The 22,200-nt window shown below is 33.7% G+C and overlaps 1 protein-coding gene across 5 annotated transcripts in view; it reads right to left on the bottom strand.

The window, feature by feature from the left end:
* ATF7IP (activating transcription factor 7 interacting protein) overlaps positions 1–22,200 on the bottom strand; it is a 120,729-nt gene that overhangs the window by 13,502 nt on the left and 85,027 nt on the right. For all 5 annotated transcript variants that reach the window (XM_060658310.3, XM_060658309.2, XM_060658308.2 and 2 more), the window contains exons 7-13: positions 15,692–15,768; positions 15,013–15,101; positions 10,878–11,516; positions 6,231–6,295; positions 4,467–4,545; positions 2,275–2,430; positions 693–875 (exon numbers count right to left, since the gene is read on the bottom strand). In XM_060658310.3, coding sequence (XP_060514293.1) covers positions 693–875; positions 2,275–2,430; positions 4,467–4,545; positions 6,231–6,295; positions 10,878–11,516; positions 15,013–15,101; positions 15,692–15,768 — 1,288 coding nt within the window. The remainder of the gene's footprint in view (positions 1–692; positions 876–2,274; positions 2,431–4,466; positions 4,546–6,230; positions 6,296–10,877; positions 11,517–15,012; positions 15,102–15,691; positions 15,769–22,200) is intronic.

Below are 22,200 nucleotides of genomic sequence, written 5' to 3'. Positions count from 1 at the left end.
TCTGGCTCGCTGCTGTTAGCACAGAGCCTGCTTTGGATCCTCTGCAGCCCCCTCTCTCTGCACCTTCCCTGCTCATACTCTCTCTCTCTCTGAAAAATAAAATAAAAGCATTAAAAAAATAATAATAAACTTTACATATGCTTTGTATATAAACCTCTATATGCACAATATATTTTACTACCAAATATAATATATATATAAAGTATGTATCTGTATGTATATATGTATATAAACACATGTGTTGTGTGTGTGTGCATGTGCATGCAAACAATAGATTTCCTTTAACATTTTCTGATCTTTTACTTCTCAGCCCACCTTCCATATCTTTAAGACTCTCTCATTGGAAGCTATTCTTTACCACTATTTCCATTATCTGGGCCAAGCCACAATTGATCATTCCCACTTTAATTAGGCAATGTATCTCTTAACAGAGTACAGACCAGTATCAAACAGAGTATTTTGAGAGTATAAACCATAAATACAGTTAAATTGAAGACAACACCTGGAACACAAATCATATAATATACATGTCCAATTTTTCTGGTTAAGTCTCCAAAGGGAAGAAAAACTTAATATTAGTTTTGTTATGATATTATAAGCATTTTTTCTCAAATCTAATGTTAATACAAGCCAACTAAATGCTAAAGAACTACATATAACTTGGGGCCCTACACAAGAAAAGAGTCTCTTACTGTTTTGGGGATTGACCTGCCGAACAGCAGGAGCCTGCATAACAGTTCCTCGCAGGGGAGCCTGAGCTGGTGGTGCTGGGAGGGTTGTATAAACCACTTGGTGGTTTGCAGGCGCTCTCGGCACAGGGAGTCTTGTGGTCACCTGAGTTACTGGACGATGTGTTACATTCACGGTGGTTGGAGCTAATGAAAAGCAGAGAAAACATATCAAAATGCAGTTAAGTTCTATGTTAACTAAACAGTATTAATTGTAATGAATGCTGTACAAAATCTAATTAACTATAATAAAGACAGAAATACAGATAACAGTCTCTTTTTGTAATCTTGAAACATAAAAGTAGTAAAGCCAACCAAAATTAAGAACACTATTATTATAGTCCAAGCTTCAGAAGAAAAGGCTGCCTCAACCATGCCCAATGCCTTTCCCACTCTTGTTTGACTAGGTAATAAGCACGTGAAGATAAAGACTTAAGAGCATGATCTTAAGGGAGTGACTTAAAACAGCAAATTTTCACTCCTTAATGTTTAATTATTCCTAGTAGAGTGGAATTTGGGCCCCTTTAGGCTTTCTACTAATGGCATAAATCCAAGAGTAACTGTATACTCACAGTTCACGAAACTGGCTAGCTATTGTTACTGACATTTTCTTTAGGTGAACTGAGCCATCCCTTATTCAAAACAATAAAACATCAATTAAAATACAGAATTCTTCCTTCTCTACTCCAGCATTCCTCCTAATCTATGTTCCAAAGAACATTCATACCTTGAGTGATATTAACATATATCTATCAAAAAAGTCCTAAATGTTCACCAACAGCATGGAACTATAATAATTACTTTAGGAGTTAACATTTTCTTGTTATTAACTCTCTGAATTACTATCACATTTTACAAATGATCACACATTAACTATACAATAAAAATAATAAATCTACTTTTATATGGAAAAATGCATTCTATAATAAAATAAATTTGTAGGTAAACAGTGGATATGACAAAGATAAAAAGGTTTTCTTTACTAATGGCTTACTTACTAAAGTCTTTAGTCTTTACACTAATAAAATGATGGAACATTTTATTAAAAAAGGCAAACCGTCTTGATTGGCTTTCAAACAGTTTAGGAGATCTAGGGTACATCTTGAAAATGTCAGATTTATAACTTCTGGAAAGGCAGTCAGTAAAATACTAGTATGTATCTCCCAACGATAGTGTTAGGCCAGTTAAAACTAGTTCAAGTTAAGAATCATTTAAAATTTCTTATTTCATCAGTCACTTATTACTTCAAGAACCAGAACAAATCATTACACCCATCCCTTCCAGAGAAACTATATTCATTTCTGCTGCTTACAGTGGCAGATGACAAAGACATATACATTTTTCTTCTTTATAACCACTCCGTATCAGTGCCATTACTTAAGATGGTCAGCAAAACTAAGTTATACTCCATTCAAAAAGATGCACTGTCTTCAAAATAACAGAAAATTATCCTTAATCTCCTGTCTATTCTTTCCACTTAATTCCATAGTCGTATTTCACTGGAGGCAAAACTAAAAGCTTCAACTCAATGATTCAGCAAGTCTACCTGTAGGTAGTAAATGTATGGTTGTCTGTGATGGTCCACTTGTTGGCACCCCAGATGGTTGAAGAGGTGGTGCTGGCTGGATGGGTTGCAATGGTCGAGACACAGGCTGAGAAGAACCCACGGTTGACACAGGGGTATGATTTGGCTTTTTCGGGTCTATTAATTAAAAGTGAGACATTGTGATTACTGATAGAAAAAAAAAATCAGAAATACAGGTTCTTCTCGTATTTGTGAATTTTGTGTTTGCTTGCCCCTCAGTTACAATTACCACTAAGAAAACAATTTATTTCCAATTTAATTATGTGTATATTTGCTAGGTTGAAACACCACATCACAACCTTAAATAATTCACTGTTGGTTCTATCACATCTTCTAATTCACATTTACAGAGATACAATCTTACATTTTTTTATGAATGAATACTATTTTTGAACTCAATACAATATCATGTCAATCAGAGTAATTTCATTTCCTAATTCATATATATCTATGTATCTATTGTCAAGGACAATCTCCTAAACAAATACCTATAAATCAATGAGCTTTTCACCAGCAATCTTGAACTCCAATTACTGTTGTTTAGGTTCTTTTGTTTGATAATACAGATGGTTGCTTATTTACACTACCCAGTCTTTAAAATAAGATACACATAGTGTCTAATCTCAAAAAAAGTCTTATATAGCCTATGGAATAAATGTTTGCATCTCAGAACAAGCCTTAAATACTAGGTAACCACTATATGGCATAATGTAAAGAGTATAACCAAAAGCCCTCTATCCAAAATGATCCCCATTGATTTCTGTCCTAAGGAATTCTGCACTAAAATGTAAATAAAATTTAAGGCTGTAGCTATGTTAATTGGGTCCTGATGGAGGGAGGACAGTACAATGGAAAAATTTAAGGTGCAAAGCTGAGGCCATAGGAAAAGACCCCATGAGGCAGGGATGCTAGAAAGGGAGCAGTCAGAGCACTGAAAACTTTTAGAATCAGCCCTGACTGTGTCCTCTAAAAAATAACAAGTATTTATTTTGTCCTCTAGGGATTCATTATATTTAGACTTGTCTATAAAAATAAAAAAAAAGAAAAATCAATGCAAATAATTTGAAACGTTTTATGTAAAAAATAATCATAGTGGTATGAATTCAATTCTGACAAATGATGGCATAAATCTTCCAATTTTACATCAGTTATACAAAAAAATTGACTTCCTATCACATAATCAGCTTGTTTTCCTAAAACCAATGAATCTTATTCCCTAAAATATTTAAACTTTAGGTGATTTTTAAATTTAATGTCTTTAACATAACAATTAGCTGACTACCTTATCTTAGTTTTTCCATATGCATTATATAATTATCACCACACAGTTTCACAGATATGTCTGTGAATAGTTGTGCAAGTAAGTTTGAGAAATACTTTATATCTTGAATTTCTCTTGGAAAAATTATAGATTAGCATAGAAAAGCTCAGAGAAGTCTGTATAAAAGGAAAAAAAACCATACAATTTTGTTTCATTCAGCATTTCTCTAAGTATATTTAATTACTGAACTTTTTATTCAGATTACCTATTAACATTGGAGAAGAATAACTAAGAATATTGGTTGTAATTTCTAAATACTGTAACTCAAAATAATATTGAAGAATTTGGTGTGCAGGTTTTTAACATCACCTTCATTTTTGTTTATATAATACTAAATAAAGAAAATTAATTCAAATAACCAAAATTAAATGTATACACACGTGATAGTACCTACATTAAAGGGCACCTGAATGTGCATGTGTGCACACACATACATATGCAGAAAGAACACTTAATTTAGAGTCAGAGGACATGGGTTTGATCCCCAGCTCCCTAATTGACTCTGACTTGTTCTCTTTGAATCTACTCTCAACTATAAAATAGGCATTATACGGTTACTGCAAAGATCAAGTGAAATAAGATATAAAAAGAGGAGTGTTCTAGAAGTTAAACAGTCTCTTAACTGCTCTGTTTTTCTCTATGCTTTGTTCATATTCATCCAGATTAGATTTCAATTTTTAAATTCTAATATAAAAAACTCTCTTTCTAACATAGATACAAATGTATCAAGGATAATGCTGTAGATATCTGTCTTCACTGATTATCATACTGAATTAAGAGAAAAAAATGCTACAAAGCATTCCTTGGTACTGGTACCATTACTTGTAAGTACCTTGTGAAGCTCCACTCTCTTCATCATCCATTGTGAGATCAATGACACCACCTGAATCACTGCCTGTGGCTTTTCCACTCTGAAAAACAAAATTTCTGTATTTTGCAAAGGAAACTCTAGCAGACATAGAATAAAACTTAAATACTAAGGGGCAACAAGAATAAATGAGTAGCCTGGTTCAATCTGGACCCCCCCCTAAAAGGCACTACCTGAAAAAAAAAGAGTTTGTCAGATAAATGATCCCCGAATACTCATAACATATGTCATATAAAAAATAATTGTGAAACATTCTCACAAGAAATTCTACAAGTTGTTTTTTTTTTCTCTAAATCTGTCAATTGCATAGAGCTATTAAAGTGATTAGGTACTTTAACTGGTAAGTGATTAAACACAAACACTATATATTTTCCAACATTTAAAACGTTGATGAATTCTACAAACATTACATTAATATTATTTACTACACTAATATTAATACCAATATTAATTCACCAAAGTGCCAAAAGCAACTTCAAAGCTAGAATTAAGTTACACAAAATGACCTAAGTTTCTTCCCTAAAAATTTTATATGGTAGGATAAGATATGGTGTGCTATACTATTAACTAACATCCAATTTGACCAAAGTCAACCCATTGTCCTAAATCATCAGAAATGCAATTAAAACAATTTTTTTTAACTCCACAATAGCAACAAAAAAGGAAAGTAGTACAACACAGACCTAAAGAACCAGTATCTTTGAGTCAAAAAGACCGATGGCATCTTTTAGTTCCAACACATATTAGCTATGTAAATTTATGTTAAAAGGTAATATCCTCAATTTCCAAAGTATGGATATGCGATCTGTTATGAGGACGATTCCAAATATGCATAGAAAGAGCTTAACACTAGGCATAACACGTGCTGTGTAATAAATGCTAATCATAATTACTTTATACCATACTGAGATCAGCTCCAAATGATTAAGGTTTTTAAAAACTGCAAAACTCAGACTTCACAAAATTAAAGGAAACAATGCCTTGACATTAAAAACTTCAGGCCCAATCTGAAGGTAATGACGTAATTCTAAATCTTTCTATGATGATGACTTCATTGAAAATGACTTGTCAACACACACCACAATCTAAAATCCAAAACTAAAAGTTCTTAAATCCTTAAAGAATGCAACAGAATCCACTTGCTGCAGTGTATTTTATAAGGTCCACTTTTCAAAATTTTCTAAATTTTAAATTTATCAAAAATTACTAACCATGCAAAGCCCAGTAAAAAAGAACCCAACTAAAGACAAAAGACAGTCAACAGAAAATAAGTCCAAGTAGAACCAGATGTTGAATTCAGCAAAGGCTTAAAAGCAGCTTTAAAAAACAGGTTCAAAGAGGGGTTGCTGGGTGGCTCAGTTGGTTGAGCAACCAGCTCTTGATTTTGGCTCAGGTCATGATCTCAGGGTTGTGAGATCAAGCCCCACATCAAGCTCTGTGCTGAGTGTGGAGCCTGCTTGGGATTCTCTCTCCCCCTCCCTCCCTCTTCCCTCCCCCCTCTCTAAAAAAAAAAAAAAGTTCAAAGAAATGAAGGAAAATACAATATTAATGAATGCACAAGTAAGCGATCTCAAAAGTAGAAACTGAAATACAAAAACAAATTCTAGGTCTGAAAAGTATGATTAACTTAGAATAATTTTCATTGTATTAAAAAATATTGATGGAAATCCATTATCCCTGAGGACTATAACTGGAATTTTACTTTGAAATAGAAGGAAAAAATCTTACCTGTGATGTGCTATCAGCTGCTTTCTTATTAACAGAAGCATCTATTGTTTTGTTTGTCTGGTTTTCTGAGGAGTCAAAAAAAAAAAAAAAACCCATTTTAAAAGCACCTACAAAACGTAAAAAGGTTGGTTGTTTTATATGCAACAATTCATGTAACTTTCTCCAATTATTTTTTTTCTGTCATCATGTCATATATGCAAATGAACTCTCTCATAGACCACTGCTACAGTAAATTTCAAAAGAGCAAATTTACAATAGAGAAAAAAATTTCACATACCCATTGCCCAGAATATTTAATTCTATCCTAGAGAATATCTTTGGAAATAATTTAGGATATGTATAACTTAAACGTCCTCACATAAGTAAATGGTTAAATAAAATACAATTTTTCCATACTATATACCTTTGGAGAAAAAGATTTAATGACATGGCAAAAAGCATAATAAATTCATTAGCAAAATCATTACACGAGGATTCTGAGAAAATTTACATGCATAATCTCAGTAGTTAAATCAGATTTTTCTTTAGTCATTTTTCAATTAACTTACATTGAGTTTGTGATACACATGCATACATACACACAAAAGTTACTTCTAGAACAGCAGAGAAAATCAATCAAGTATGGTTTTCTGACTCAACTTCTAAAGAGAAGGTATTAAACTTTATCAAATGTCTTTAGCATCTACTGAGGTAATTATTTAGCTTTTCCTCTTTGGTAATGTGGTGAATTTCCAATGCTGAAAAATTCTTATCCTTGCTTTCTGTAGATAGTAATATTCTTGGTTAAAATATGGGAATTCTTTCATTTCAAATCATCAGAACACATATAAAGTAAATTATTTATGCTAAAAGGAAACAGTACTATGTATTTCATTATATATAAAATACACACATACATACACACACACACACACACACCTGTATGTCAAAAAATTTTGGATAAACATCTACCTATTAAAAGAGGGTTTTCCAGGCTACAGAAGTAAAAAGGAGGCCCTTGTAATTTCTCCCTACCCTTTTTAAATTATCTTAGTTTTCTTGTAGGAAGAATATATTAATATATTCCTTACTTTTTAAAAAAAATATCTTAAAAGTACTTCATTTATAATGCATCAGCATCTGTTCTGGACTGTGAAGTCCCTGAAATATTACTTAGTAAAAAACAAATTCCATTTTACTGATCCTACATGGCAGAGTATTAATATACACTGATGACATTACAAAACATCAGTGATTTACCACCAAAGTTTTTTATATATAATGTTAGAATATATTCATTTGGGCTTAGAAGGATTTTATTCCCATAACTGTAATAATCTTCCTTAATCTAGGTTTTTAATAAATATTCTCTGTGCCTTTATTGTAGACTTTTTTGATTCTTAATGTAACAGTTTACCATTTCACTTATAATATCTACTTCAGATGACTGTAAATCTATCAATAAAACTGGTCAGGGTGAGAAATTAGAAATTGTACCTTAAAATCTTTCTATCATTTGGGAAACCTCTCTATTTTACTATTCTTAAAAGATGATGTCATATTTAACCAACACTGTATTTTTACTGAAGTCATAAAAGGGTTTTTACAGAAGTGCCAATTAGTAGTATTCCTTATTAGGTGCTGGATATTTGGTGTATTAAAATGAATTGAATGCAAAACTTTTAAATCATTTTCACAACACCATCTCTCATCTGGATTACTACCACAGCTTCCTAACTGGTCTCTCTAACCCTACTTTTATCCTCGCCAAAGCATTCTTCTTATTGCAGCCAGTGTTCAGGGATGTCACACTCCTCTGCAAAAATCCTTTAATTCCTCTGCCTATCACCTTTCCATATATTATCACATACCTTTTCCAGATCTCCCACATCCTCTCACAGGAACCTCATATCTTAACATTCATCACATTTATAGTTAATTACTTATTTAATGGCAAGGTTCCCTATTTAATTGTGAGTTTGGTGAGAATAGGAACTATTTTGTACATTTCTGTGTGCCTGCAGGATTTTAGAAGAGTTACAGGTATTCAATATTTCATGAATAAATAATATTAACTACAACTTATACCCTAAATCTCCTAGCAGTCTTTAGGATGATTTTTTTCTTTACTATAGAAACAGAAAATACTGACTTAATACATAAGGGGACATGAACTATAATAAAATACAAATTCATGCATTCTAGTTGGATAGCTTATGTTCTCATTAAATCAATAATACCTACATAAGACTTAAAATGTTTTAATTATAGAACTAATATATTTAGCATACTACAAATGTATTAAAGGTTGGCTTCAACCTTCATATTCAGCCAAAATTTGCCATATGGCTTCAGTTTAGGTTTTGGGAAGCCTAAATAGCTAAAGGCCTACTTTAATGTCATTGATGGCACCTCTAAAATTTTGCATGATAAAAAAAATATATCATTGCATCGGATGTCACTTTTTTTTTTTTTAATGTTTATTTATTTTTGAGACAGAGGGAGACAGACAGCAAGTGGGGGAGGGCAGAGAGAGAAGGAGACGTAGAATCTGAAGCAGGCTCCAGGCTCTGAGCTGTCGGCACAGAGCCTGATGTGGTGCTTGAACCCACCAACCATGAGATCATGACCTGAGCTGAAGTCGGACGCTTAACTGACTGAGCCACCCAGGCGTGCCACATCAGATCTCATTCTAATTAACATTATGAACAGTATGCAAAGAAAGCTTATCATTCACATTTATGGTTAATATCCAATAAGTTACTTTCAAATGTAGGTAAGCACTCTAAATAGAACTTGAAACAATGATCTCCTTAAAATAATTTATACAATAAAGTACATAATATGTGTTAAATAAATATATATTAAAAAATTAATTTTAAGTGTAAGTATAAATGTATATTATCACATAAGTAGAATGATGTACTGATTAAAAATGATTGTGAAAATTATTAGTTTTACATACAAAACAATTAAGAACAGTCAAGTCATTAAATGAATATGAAACAAACTGACACTTACTATGACTAATAGAATACCTTAGCTAGGTAATTTTGGGAAACATATACCCTTTGTGTCAACAAATGTTCATAAGTATTTTAAGAAAACAGAATAATTAAATTATAACTCTGATACCTGTAGAAGTATTTAGGGTATGAGCATTCACAAAACTAAACAATATCTTTTAAGTTATTTATTTCTTTTCAGGCCATAGTCTTTTAGGAAAACTTCTATATTTAAGGATTTGTCTTATTTTGTGACCATGAATTAAAAAGTGTCAACTTAGGCTCAATCTTTCATAAAGTGGAAAAACTCAAAAATCACATAAAACAATGTCTAGGAGAAATCACCTTCTACCTGACATATTAAAAAATACTAAGGATTAGAAAAAAAGAAGTTAAAGAAAAATGAAGTAACCCCCTTAAAATCTTGTTCACTGACCTCATTTAAAAAGCAAGTATCTTTCAGTGCTGCAAACATGGATTAGAGTGTCTAAAGAATAATGTGGTAGCAGATAAGGCTAACAAATACTGTTACTGTACTATGCAAGCATTTACATTTTAAATACTCATATTAATAATTGCATTTTTATATAAAATTTCAGATTTCTTCTTATATCCCAGATGTAAATTTGTATGAAGCTGACATTTAGCTCCAGTCCACTGTTAATTCTGATCAGCCACCCATTTATTCTCTCAACAGCCTTGTGAAATACAAAATACAATCACTATTTATATGAGTAAATATACTTGAAGGGCAAATACACTACTAATGGCTACATGGGAAATTAAAGAAAACAAAAGGCTTGTATATCTCACTTACAAAAGTAATTTTGTATTTTAGAATGTTTCTTATATTTCATGGTCACTATATCAATAAGAGATATTACAACAATTTCACTATACACATTATGCCTACCCATTTAGCCACTTTACAATAGTGGAAATAAATGTGAGGCCAGAAATGAAGAATAAGTAAGTTCAATAACGCATACAAAATGTGTGCTTTCTAAAGACAAGGAAGACATAGAGTTTTACAGATTTTAAATACAGGTAAAATCCATTTCTCCTTTTTGCAATTCTGGAGAGTATACAGACATATACAAACATAATCATATACTATGTCACAGGGGAAATATATAAAAGATAAAACAAGAAGCAGTCAAACATTTTATAATAAATTAGAGAGAAGAACCTATTTTTAAATTGTTCAAATTTAGAAGACGTGAGTGATGAATGCACAAAGGATTTTTCCACATGCGTAGGGAAGATATGTTGTTTGTCATTTCCTCTTATATGCATATATTCTGTAAATTAGATACTTTAAAATAAATTTGTTCTATTCAGATATTCCTGCCAAACGCATAATAAAAGAAATTCATAATGCTTGCCTCAAAGCCTAAAGGAAAAATTTCACCCAGATTAGGAAAAATTACTAAAAGCTACATTACAAATGCTAACTTTTCATTCAAAATAAACTGTATCTCAAATACCATTTTAACAACATCATTTCTTAGGTAGCTAAAAACTTACTAAAAGTAATCTCCAGGGTATTCTATTTACTTTCTTCTTCAAATAAAGATAGCACTTCCACAAACACAAATATTCAATTATCTAAAGGCCATTAACATGCTTGTATTTCTATTATTAAGCCTATATAGTGACTTACCAATTCTTGGGGTAGTAGTGCTGCTCTGTTCTGCAGGAGACGAAGTACTAAAAGCAGAAATTGGAATTTTCATCTGTATAGGACCTCGATTATTTGATGGACTATAGAGTCCCGATGGGCCTACTGTAGGTAAAGAAGTCCTTGTGGCTTGTACAATAGAGTGTGCTGTTGGAACAGCCTGTACAGCAAGTGTTGTTCCTAAGGTTGCAGCACTGGCAGGAGAGTTCCTTTGAATACTAGGACTGGCCACAGAAGGAACATTGTTTGGTTTAGAGGGGTTTGGCAAGGCTGGCAAGGATACTGGATTTTTGGTGAGACCACTCACAGTAGGTGGGCTTTGTACAGAAATGAACTCAACGTTGCCAGACGGTTGATTGGTCACTAAAGTCCCTGGATGGCTCTGTAGGAGTTGAGGCTGGGAGGATACCGCAACAGGTACATGCAAAATCACTGGTAAAGGTTGTAAAGAGATTGTAGGTTGGGGATTTCCACTAGGCACCTGAGTAGTAGCAACTACTGTAGCTGTGTTGGGTGCAGGAAGAACTGACGTTGCTGTCAGAGAACCCGAAGTAACTGGAGTCTGCAACTTAGGTTGACTACTGACAACTGTTGGAGGAGTGACAAGATTGGTTGAAGATACTATAGAAAGAAAAAAGAAGTCTCAGTTTAAATGGCTGTCTTCATTTATCAGCTAGGATAATACAATACAAATTTAATGCACTGCAATTGCTACAGTAAAGTCTTTCATAATACAATTTCTTCAAGACTTAAATTTTGGAAGTCTTTTTTAAACTTTATTTATTTTGAGAGAGAGAGAGACAGACAGACGGACAGACAGAAAGCAAGCCAGGGAAGGGCAGAGAGAGGGAGAGTGAGAATCCCAAGCAGGATCAGCACCGTCAGCACAGAGCCCAATGCAGTGAGGCTTGAACTCATGAACCGCAAGACAATGACGTGGGCAGAAATCAGGAGTCAGACTCTCAACTGAATGAGCCACACGGGGTCCCCTTAGATTTTGGAAATTCTTAGAATTAAATTTATAGAAACATTTTTGCATCTATTTTTGGCACACAGCTTATGACTAATATGGAAGACTAATCTCTCAGTATCAAAACAGTGCCTGAAAATTACTATCGTCATTTCAGAGTAACTGGTAAAATGACTAAAAAACACTGAACTTGGTGAAGCTATACAGATAATTTTGAAACTACACTAAAAATATAAATGCCTTAGGACAATGACAATATATAAACTCAAATAGACAATCTAGGAAGAATCATCACTATTAATGAATAAAGGAAGCTTGGCCATGGTATTTTATCATTCGGACCATGTGTGAAACCTCTATCTGTGGACTAAGTTTTACTGAATTACCTGGGAGGAACCAAGAAGGGGAAGCTGCCTCTACTGAAACTCTAATGACATTATACAATATAGGACATAACACACTGAAGGTGGGAGATGAATTAAGAAATAAGGGAGTTAATACCAAAACCAGAGAAAATCAAAATGCTGGTCACTGAAGTTTTATAGTAATTTTGGCTCAACTATTTATCTTTCTTTTTTTTTTTTTTTTTAACGTTTATTCATTTTTGACAGACAGAGAGACAGAGCATGAGCAGGGAAGGGGCAGAGAGAGAGGGAGACACAGAATCTGAAGCAGGCTCCAGGCTCTGAGCTGTCAGCACAGAGCCCGACACGGGGCTCAAACTCACGAACTGCGAGATCATGACCCGAGCCGAAGTCGGACGCTCATCCGAATGAGCCACCCAGTCGCCCCTATTTATCTTTATTTTCATTTGAACAGGTTTCAAACTGATGACCAAGCTTCTTTCTCACTGATCTGTACTGTTTCCAAAACAATAGGCACACTAGAGCAGCAATTCTCAAAGTGTTATCCAGGGGAACACGTGCAGATTATTGAGACCCTCTCAGGGAGCTGGTAATATCAAAACTATTTTCATAACAATAAGACATTACTTGATTTTTTTCACCATGTAAATATCTGCACTGATGGAGCAAAAGCAATGGTGAGTAAAACTTCTTGATGCCTCAGTACAAAAATCAAGGTATTGAGTGGTACCAAACTGTCAATACATTCTTTACCCCCAAATGTTCACAGTAAAAAACAAAGTCAGTTTCACTCAAGAATGTCCATGATGAAGTAGTAGAAACTATTATTAAATCTCAGCCCTTGAGTACAGGTCTTAGTATTCTGCATGAAAAAATAGGAAATCTACAACAAGCATTACCACTGCATGCCAAAGTAGCATGTTTGGCTCAAAGCAAAATGCTTGTACTACTGTTTGAGTTATAAAACTAAGCTAACCACCTTTTTCACAGAAGACCATTTTTAGTTGGAAGAATGACTTAGACATACTGTGATTATTCACACTGGGTATTTAACAAATTTTCTTTCTTTCTTTCTTTCTTTCTTTTTCTTTCTTTCTTTCTCTTTCTTCTTACTTTCTCTCTCTGTCTCTTTCTCTCTCTTTCTCTCCCTCTCTCTCTCTTTCTTTCTCTCTTTTTTCTTTAAGTAGGCTCCACACCCAGCATGGAGCCCAAAGCGGGGCTTGAACTCATGACCCTGAGACCAAGACCTGAGCTGAGATCAAGAGTTGGATGCTTAACCAACTGAGCTACCCAGGTGCCCCAACAAACCTTTTCTTGAAAATAAACCTTGGCAGTCAAAGAAAACAACTAATAGTATTTATTGGCAATAATACAATTTGAGTTTTCAAAAAAAAAAAATTAGAACTCTGGAAAAACATGTATCTGCCACTAAGCGCATTACAGATTCCCAAATCTTCAAAGACATTTCTGACAAAAATCAATGTGATACTTATTTTTTTTTAAGTTTTTTTTTTTTTAAACATTTATTTAGTTTTGAGAGAGAGCACAAGAGGGAGGGGGCAGAGAGAGAGAGAGAGAGAGAGAGAGAGAGAGACACGAATCTGAAGCAGGCCCCAGGCTCCGAACTGTCAGTGCAGAGCCTGACACGGGGCTCACATTCATGAACTGTGAGACGCTTAACCGACTGAGCTACTTGGACACTCCAGAATCAATGTGCTTTTTAAAAAGTTTATTGAGGTGTCAATAATAGAAGCCTTACATAACTCATTGAGTATTTTCCAAATGATTGATGAATGATATTAGTAGAAGATCCATCCAAGACAGACAAATAGATTTTACTGAAAAACTTAGAAAAGTTCATTGATATGGTTTCACATTCTACTTTGCAACTAACCATTAATAAACTACTTGACTGTGTCAAACAATATTCACAAATCATCTAAAATGGCTAGCCCTTTCCCAAGTACATATTTGTATGAGACTGAACTTTATTCAAATACTTCCACCAAAAAAACAAATTGCAAGAGATTGGATGCAGAGACAGATAGAAGAATCTAGCTATCTTCAACTGTCTTAATGTTTTAAGTATAAGACAGATTTGTAAAACTGTAAGACAGTAACACTTCCACTAATTGCTTTAAGCTTGGGAAATAGTTATTTTTTCGTTAAAACATTATCTGTGGGGCGCCTGGGTGGCTCAGTTAAGCGTACGACCTCAGCTCAGGTCATGATCTCATGGTTCGTGGGTTCGAGCCCCTCATCGGTCTCTGTGCTGACAGCTCAGAGTCTGAAGCCTGTTTCAGATTCTGTCTCCCTCTCTCTCTGCTCCTCCCCCACTTATGCTCTGTCTCTCTCTCAAAAATAAATAAACACTAAAAAAAAATTTTTTTTTAAACCATGTTATTTGTGTTTACATGATATAGGTTATTATTTTTAAATGAATACACATGTAAAAGTTTGTATTTTAATTTCTACTCCAAGTAAATATCAATTACTATAAGCCACAAAAACAAAAGTTCTTTGGGTTTCTTAATAATATTTTAAGATTATACAGGGATATGGAAACCAGAAAGTTTGAGAAGCACTAGAGACTTGAATTCCTATATTTTCTTGCATATCTGTAATCCTGATTTTTAAATAAAATTTTGTACTCATTATTTAAGTTTAGATAAATATGCTCAGTTCCTTAGATCATTTCAGTCTCAAAATAATGTAAGAACAGAGAACTAAAGCCTTTATAAAATTCCTAAGAAAATGTTATTTTGTTGTTTAAAAATATTACCTGTATTCACAGGGGTTGGAAAGGATGTTGGTGCACTCTCACTTACATTCCTTTTGGACTCCAGCATCTGTCTCACTGTGCCTGCATTTCTACAAAATATACATATATATATATATATACACACAAATAGTCAATGCAAATGCCATTCCGGAGGACATCAATTTATAGAGAAAGCAGTGGTCCGTAGGGGGAAAAGGGCGACTAGATTTGGGTACTATAGCACTAAAGTGCAAATGAATATGCTGAGGCCAAGATGGCACATAGATTTCAGCACGCTGGGGTCTATGGCATTAAGGAAGAGTCTTTCTCTTAGATTCTAATGTCCTTAACATTTTTACCAAAAAACCAAACGTATATCCTAGTATTTGTAGACATTAGTTCTTATTACCCCTAATCAAAGCATTTCTCAGTTACTTTGAAAGAATTCTATTTAACACAAGTTGTTAAATCTTAAATGACCAAAGAAAAGCCTTATAATAAATTAGCAAAGCCAGTCACCAACCACAAATGAATAATTATAGCAAAACAAAACAAATAAACAAACAAAAAATCTATTTAATTTAGGATACTAAACTTCTCTACAAAATAACTAGAAATATACTCCAAAACATTCTTATAAAATAAAGAGAATCAGAACCTTGTTCTGTTAAAAATCTGACAGATTGTTTACAATTCTCACCTGTATGGCACATTGTTATTATTGCTGTTGACGTCAACCACAGACTTTCCTGGTGATACAGGTGGGTTTGGTGGATTCTGGGGGAGAAAAACACCCAGGTAAAATAAAACCCAATACAAAAGGAGTCTTTAAAAATAAGACCTTAACTAGACTTACTGTGATCATTTCATAATGTATATAAGTGTTGAATTATTATGTTGTGCACCTGAAACCAACTTAATATTAAAAAAACAAAACAAAACCCTGATGTGGTTTCTCAACATATTATCTGTTACTTCCATAATATAGTAGAAAATATTACTACATGAGACAAGAATTTGAACCTTGGCATTACCACTTGTTAGCTGTGCCTTAAACAAATTAATCTGTTGAGACAACTGCTTATCATGTGAATGATTAATATAATAATTCCTATACCTCAGTTTTTAAGATGAGTAAATAAAATGATGTGAAAACGGTTTACATGCTGATAAATATTAATAATATGAACCTAAAGAATAACTAGACATACTCATTTAATAAATATCTAGTGAATGCCTACTATATACCATGCATAGCAGGCACCAAATTACCAACAGAAACTCAACAAACAAGGTACAAATGTATTCCTTCCCAAAATAGGTGATTACCAATTAAGTGGTGCCTAAGGTCACAAATCAAAATTCTCAAATCAAAATTATTTTTACAGTTATTGTTTAAAAAATAAATACTTGCCACTAGGTGACATGTAACTTCATAAAAAGATGTCTCAATTCTAAACTTAAGTATCAACTAATTTCATCCTTTACCCCCAAAAACAGGGAATATAGAAATGGAATTCTTATACATGTAAATAAGCATTACTTGGGCCTCCATCAGTAATTACACTATAATTATTTACTTCTTAAATGAAAAATATAAATAACTCTCAAGACTTATTTAAATATAATAATAAGTATTAAAACAAATTAAATATTGAAGTGCTTAATATTACATCAAGTACATGCTATTAATCACTCTTTTCAATCAACAAATCTTTTCTTTTTAATTTTTTAAAAATGTTTATTTATTTTGAGAGAGAGAGAGAGAGAGAGAGCGAGCACAAGGACAGGAGAGAGAGAATCCCAAGCAGGCTCTGCACCATCAGCGCAGAGCCCAACGTGGGGCTTGATCCCATGAACAGGAGAGATCATGACCTTCGCCGAAATCAAGAGTCAGAAGCTTAACCGACTGAGCCAGTCAGGCACCCTCAATTAACAAATCTTGATGCTTTTTATAGGATAAAAGGATAATTTTCATCAACAAGTATGGCACTGTATTAGTTATACATGTAGAGAGGACAAAAGATACAATTACAATATATTACTCTAAAGGTGTTTAAAATCTGTGAACAAAAACGTATTAAACAAATAGAAAAACAAATTAAAGTAACTGTGCACTCTCAATTTTAAAAAAGTTTTTAAGGAAAACCTTCAAATAGGTCTTTTGAGTAATTAATTAGTACATTCAAAATAGTTAAGATGAAGGCAAAGAACATTTCATGGAGAAAAACAGAAAAAGAAAAAAAGCATAAATAAATACAATTGGCTTAGAACACAGTATGGTCACTGGATAGAAGTCCTTAAAATAAATACTAGTGTGGTGACATCAGCAAGATGGTAGAATTGGAAGACCAACACCCTCCTTCTCTCATGCGATGGACCAAATTTCCTTTGTCAGAATTCCAGAAACCAGTCAAGAAGTATAGGACCCCAAGCAATAGCGAGGCCAAGAAGAGATGCACTGTAGTGAGTAAGAAAGTCTGTTGCACTTACCTACCATACCCCAAACCCCTCCCAACACAGTATGGCACAATCAAAATTCCTCACTTGTGGCTTCTCCTTCAAAAAGGAAAGAGAAGAGTGGAACATTCACGCAACATTATGGCTTTTCAGGGTACTGACCGAGGCACTGGTTTCTGTTTCACCTGACCTGAAGGAAGTAGTACATGCTGGATGTCTGGAGGCCATATGAGAACAAGTTAAACCTATCAGCTTGGTACAGCACCAGAAAAATTATAGTAGCACAGACAGAGAGCAGGGGGGACCTCCAAAACAATGGCTTATAAAATGAAAACTATAATATGGAAGACAGATGATTGGCGGGGGGGGGGGGGGGGGGGGCGGGGGGAGGGGGGGGCTCCCAAGTAGAAACAGACAAGACTCTTCAGATAAGAGATTACACAAACAACCTCAGTGAAAATGCATCTCTAGAAAAAGTTTGAGAGGTTGCTAGAGTATCTACCTGAGTTGAATAATAAAGGTCTTTTTCTGTATAAATATACTGTGAAAAGACAGGGAAAGGTGGCTGTTTTTTCAAGTGCCCAAATTTCAACATAACAGAAATAGACATACAAAGAAACAGGGAAATATGGCTCCACCAAAGAAATAAATCTCCAGAAACTGACCCTAAAGAAATAGGGATCTATGGATTATCCATTAAACAATCCAAAATAACTGACATACAGATGTTCAATGAGGTAATAGAGAACAGAGACAGAAAACTAAATGAAATTAGAAAAGTGATGCATGAAGAAAATAAGAATATTAACAAATAGAAACTAAAACAGAACCAAAAGAAATTTTGGATCTGAAGAGTAACTGAAATGAAAATTTCACTACAGGGCATCAGCACCAGACTGTACTGAGCATAATAAAGACTTAGTGAACTTGAAGACAAGCCATTTGAAACTATGGAGTTAGAAGAGCAAAAAGAAAAAAGAATGAAAAAAAGGGGAAAGAGCCCAAAGGACTTATGAGAAAATGCTGAAAGGACCAATACATGAATATGGGAATCTAAGAATAGAAGAGAAAGAAAATGAGCAGAAAGTCTTTGAATAATGGCCAAAACTCCCTAAATTTGAGGGTGAAAACTGATAATACAAATTCAAGAAGCTCAGAAACCTCCAACTAGAATAGCTCAAAGAGATCTACACTGAAAAACACGGTCAAGGTGTTAAAGGTCACAGATAAGGAATTCTGAAAGTAACAAGAGAAAAGCAACCCACCACATTCAAGGGAGCTCCCGTAAGATTATCAGTAGTTTTCTCAGCAGATACCTAGAAGGCTAAAAGGGAGTGGAATGATATATTTAAAATGCTGAAAGAAAAAACTACCAAGCAAGAATACTATATCCAGCAAAACTTTCATTCAAAAATGTAGGCAAAATTAAGACATTCCTAGATAAATAAAAAGCTAGGGAAATTTATGACCATTAGATCTACAATGCAATACAAAAAAATGCTAACAGGAGTCACTCAAGTGAAAACGAAAGGACATTAGACAGAAACTAGAAAGCACACAAAAAAGATGAAATTCTCTGGTAACGGTAAATACACAAATACAGAATCCTGCATTACTATAAAGCTGGTACATTAAATCACATTTAATTCTTGTATAGAATTTAAACACAAAAATAACCACATTTTTGTTAAAGGATACACAATATAAAAAGATATAATAAAACCAGTAACAAAACTGTGAGGGGAAAATATAAAGACTAGAGTTCTTAAATGTGATTGAAGTTAAGTTGTTACCAGTTTAAAATGATCTATGTAACCCCCATGGTAACCACAGATAAAATACCTATAGATGATACACAAAAGGGAATGAGAAAGAAATTAAAGACTGTCACTGCAAAAATTAAAAATATATAAACAAAACACACAGAATGTAAGCAACAAAAAAGAGATAAAACAATTCCAAGACAAATAGATAATAATTAACAAAATACTAATTAAGTTCTTCCCTACAGAAATTACTTTAAATCCCAATGGATTAAATTCTCCACAGAAAGACATACATTGGCTTAATGAATAAAACACAAGATCCTGCTATATGCTGTTAAAAATAAACTCACTTTAGATCTAAAGGTATACACAGGCAAAAAGTAAAATAATGGGAAAACATATTCCATTCAAATGATAACCAAAAGAGAGAAAGGGTGACCATACTTATATAAGACACAAAAGAGCTTTTAAAGTAAAAAACTATTACAAGAAACAAAAAGAACATGATAAAAGCATCAACTGACCAGATACAATATTAATAAATATATATGCACATAACATCATGGCTTCTAAATGATATAAACATTGATAGAACTGAAAAACAGATAGAAACACAACAGTGAGAGTCTTCAGTACATCATTCTATATAACGGAGAGATGATCTGGAGAAAAATTCAGTAAGGAAATAGCAAAACTGAACAATATCACAGACCAAATGGACCAAACAGACATTTGTAGAAATATTCACCCAATGGCAGAAAAATCAAATTTTTCTCAAGTGCACACAGAATATTCTTCGGAATAGATCAGGTTACAAAATAAGCTTCACCAAATTTCTAAAGATGAAAATGATGAAATATCTTTTCCAACCACAATGGAACAAAAGTAGAAATCAATAGCAGAAGACAAAACGGAGAAGTTACAAATATGTGGAAATTAAAACACACTTAAAAATCTAATAGATAGGGGAACCTGGGTGGCTCAGTTGGTTGAGCGCCAACTTTGGCTCAGGTCATGATCTCATAGTTCATGAGTTCGAGACCTATGTTGGGCTCTGTGCTGACAGCTCAGAGCCTAGAGCCTACTTTCGTTCTGTGTCTCCCTCTCTCTCTGCCCCTCCCCTGCTCGTGCTCTCTGTCTCTCTCTCTCTCAAAAAATAAAATAAAAAACAGTAAAAAAATTTTTTTTAATCTAATAGATTAAAGAAATCATAAGAGATATTAGAAAATATCTTGAGACAAATAAAAACAAAAATACAACATACCAAATTTATAGGAAAAATTTATGCAGAAGTAGTACTAAGAGGAAAATTTAGGGGCACTTGGATAGCTGTTAAGTGTCTGACTCTTGGTTTTGGCTCAGGACATGATCTCACTGTTTCGTGAGTTCGATCCCCACATTGGGCTCTGCACTGGCAGCATAGGCTCTGCCTGGGATTCTTTCTCTCCCTATCTCTCTGTCCCTACCCCTCCTGCGCTGTCTCTGTCTCTCTCAAAATAAGTAAATAAAAAAAAAATAAGAGGAAAATTTATAGTGGTAAATGCTTTTCTTAAAAAAGAAGAAAGACCAGAACTCCTTGGTGGCTCAATCAGGTAAGCATCCAACTCTTGATTTCGGCTCAGGTCATGATCTCATTTTTCGAGAGATTGAGCCCCGTATAGAGCTCCTCCCTGATAGTGCAGAGGCTGCCTGGGATTCTCTTTCTCCCCCTCTCTGCCATGCCCCTTCCTGACTTGTGCTCACACACACTATCTCTGGGGAAAAAAAAAAAAAAAAATCGGAAAAAAAAAGACCTGAAATCAACAATCTAACTTTATACTTCAAGTGACTAAAGAAAAACAAACTAAACTCAGAAGAAGGAAGGAAATAATAATGATTAAAGCAGAAATAAATAAAACAGGAACACAAACTCAGTAGTAAAAAAATCAACTAAGAGTTGGCATTTTAAAGGATCAACAAATTGGCAAAACCTTTACCTAGATTATCTATGAAAAAAAAAATACATAAATAAAATCATAGATGAAAGAGAAGGCATTACAACTGATGCCATAGAATAAAAAAGGATCATAAAAGACTACTATGAACAATTATATGGCAACAAACTGGATAACCTAGAAGAAATGGATAACTTCCTGGAAATATATAACCAAGACTGAATCAAAAATTAAAAATTTGAACAAGACCTGAATAAGAAATCAGACTGAATTAGTAATCAAAAACATCCTAATAACAAAAAATACCAAGGACTAGATGGCTTCAATGGAGAATATTTAAAGAATTAACAGCAGTCTTCCTCAACTCTTCCAAAGAATTGAAGAGGAGGGAAAACTTCCAAACCCAGGCCAGCATATCCTGATACTAAAGCCAAAGATCCTACACTAAAAGAAAACTATAGCCTAATATCACTGATGAACATAGATGCAAATATCTTCAACAAAATTTTAGCAAACCAAATTCACCAGCACATTAAAAGAATTATATAACATGACCAGGTGAGATTTTATCCCTGGAATGCAAAGATAGCTTGACACAGGAAAATCAATCAATGTATAAATCAATCAATCAAAACCACATTAACAAAATGAAGGAGAAAAAAACTACATGATCTTCTCAATTACTATAGAAAAAGCATTTCATAAAATTCAACACTTTCATGATAAAAAAACAAATAAACAAAAAAAACCTCAACAAGTTAGGAATGGCAGTAAACTACCTCAACCTAAAAATACTATATGTCAAAAGCCCATAGCTACCATCATACTCAACAACAACTCCTCTAAGATCAAGAATAAGGTAAGGTTGCCCACTCTCATCAACTTCAGCATGGTACTGGAAAAATCTCACCAAAGCAATTATGCAAGAAAAGGAAATAAAAGGCAGCAATAGTAGAAAGGAAGAAGTGAGGATGTCTGTTTGCAGATGATATGATCTTATAATCAGAAAACCCAAAAGGGTACACACAAAAAAGTTTGAACTAATAAAT

Source organism: Panthera onca, chromosome B4 (genome assembly GCF_046562875.1).
Source record: "Panthera onca isolate mPanOnc1 chromosome B4, mPanOnc1 haplotype 2, whole genome shotgun sequence".
Lineage (NCBI taxonomy): Eukaryota > Metazoa > Chordata > Mammalia > Carnivora > Felidae > Panthera > Panthera onca.
Note: the sequence above shows the minus strand (reverse complement) of the source record. Positions and strands in the feature narration are given on the sequence as shown.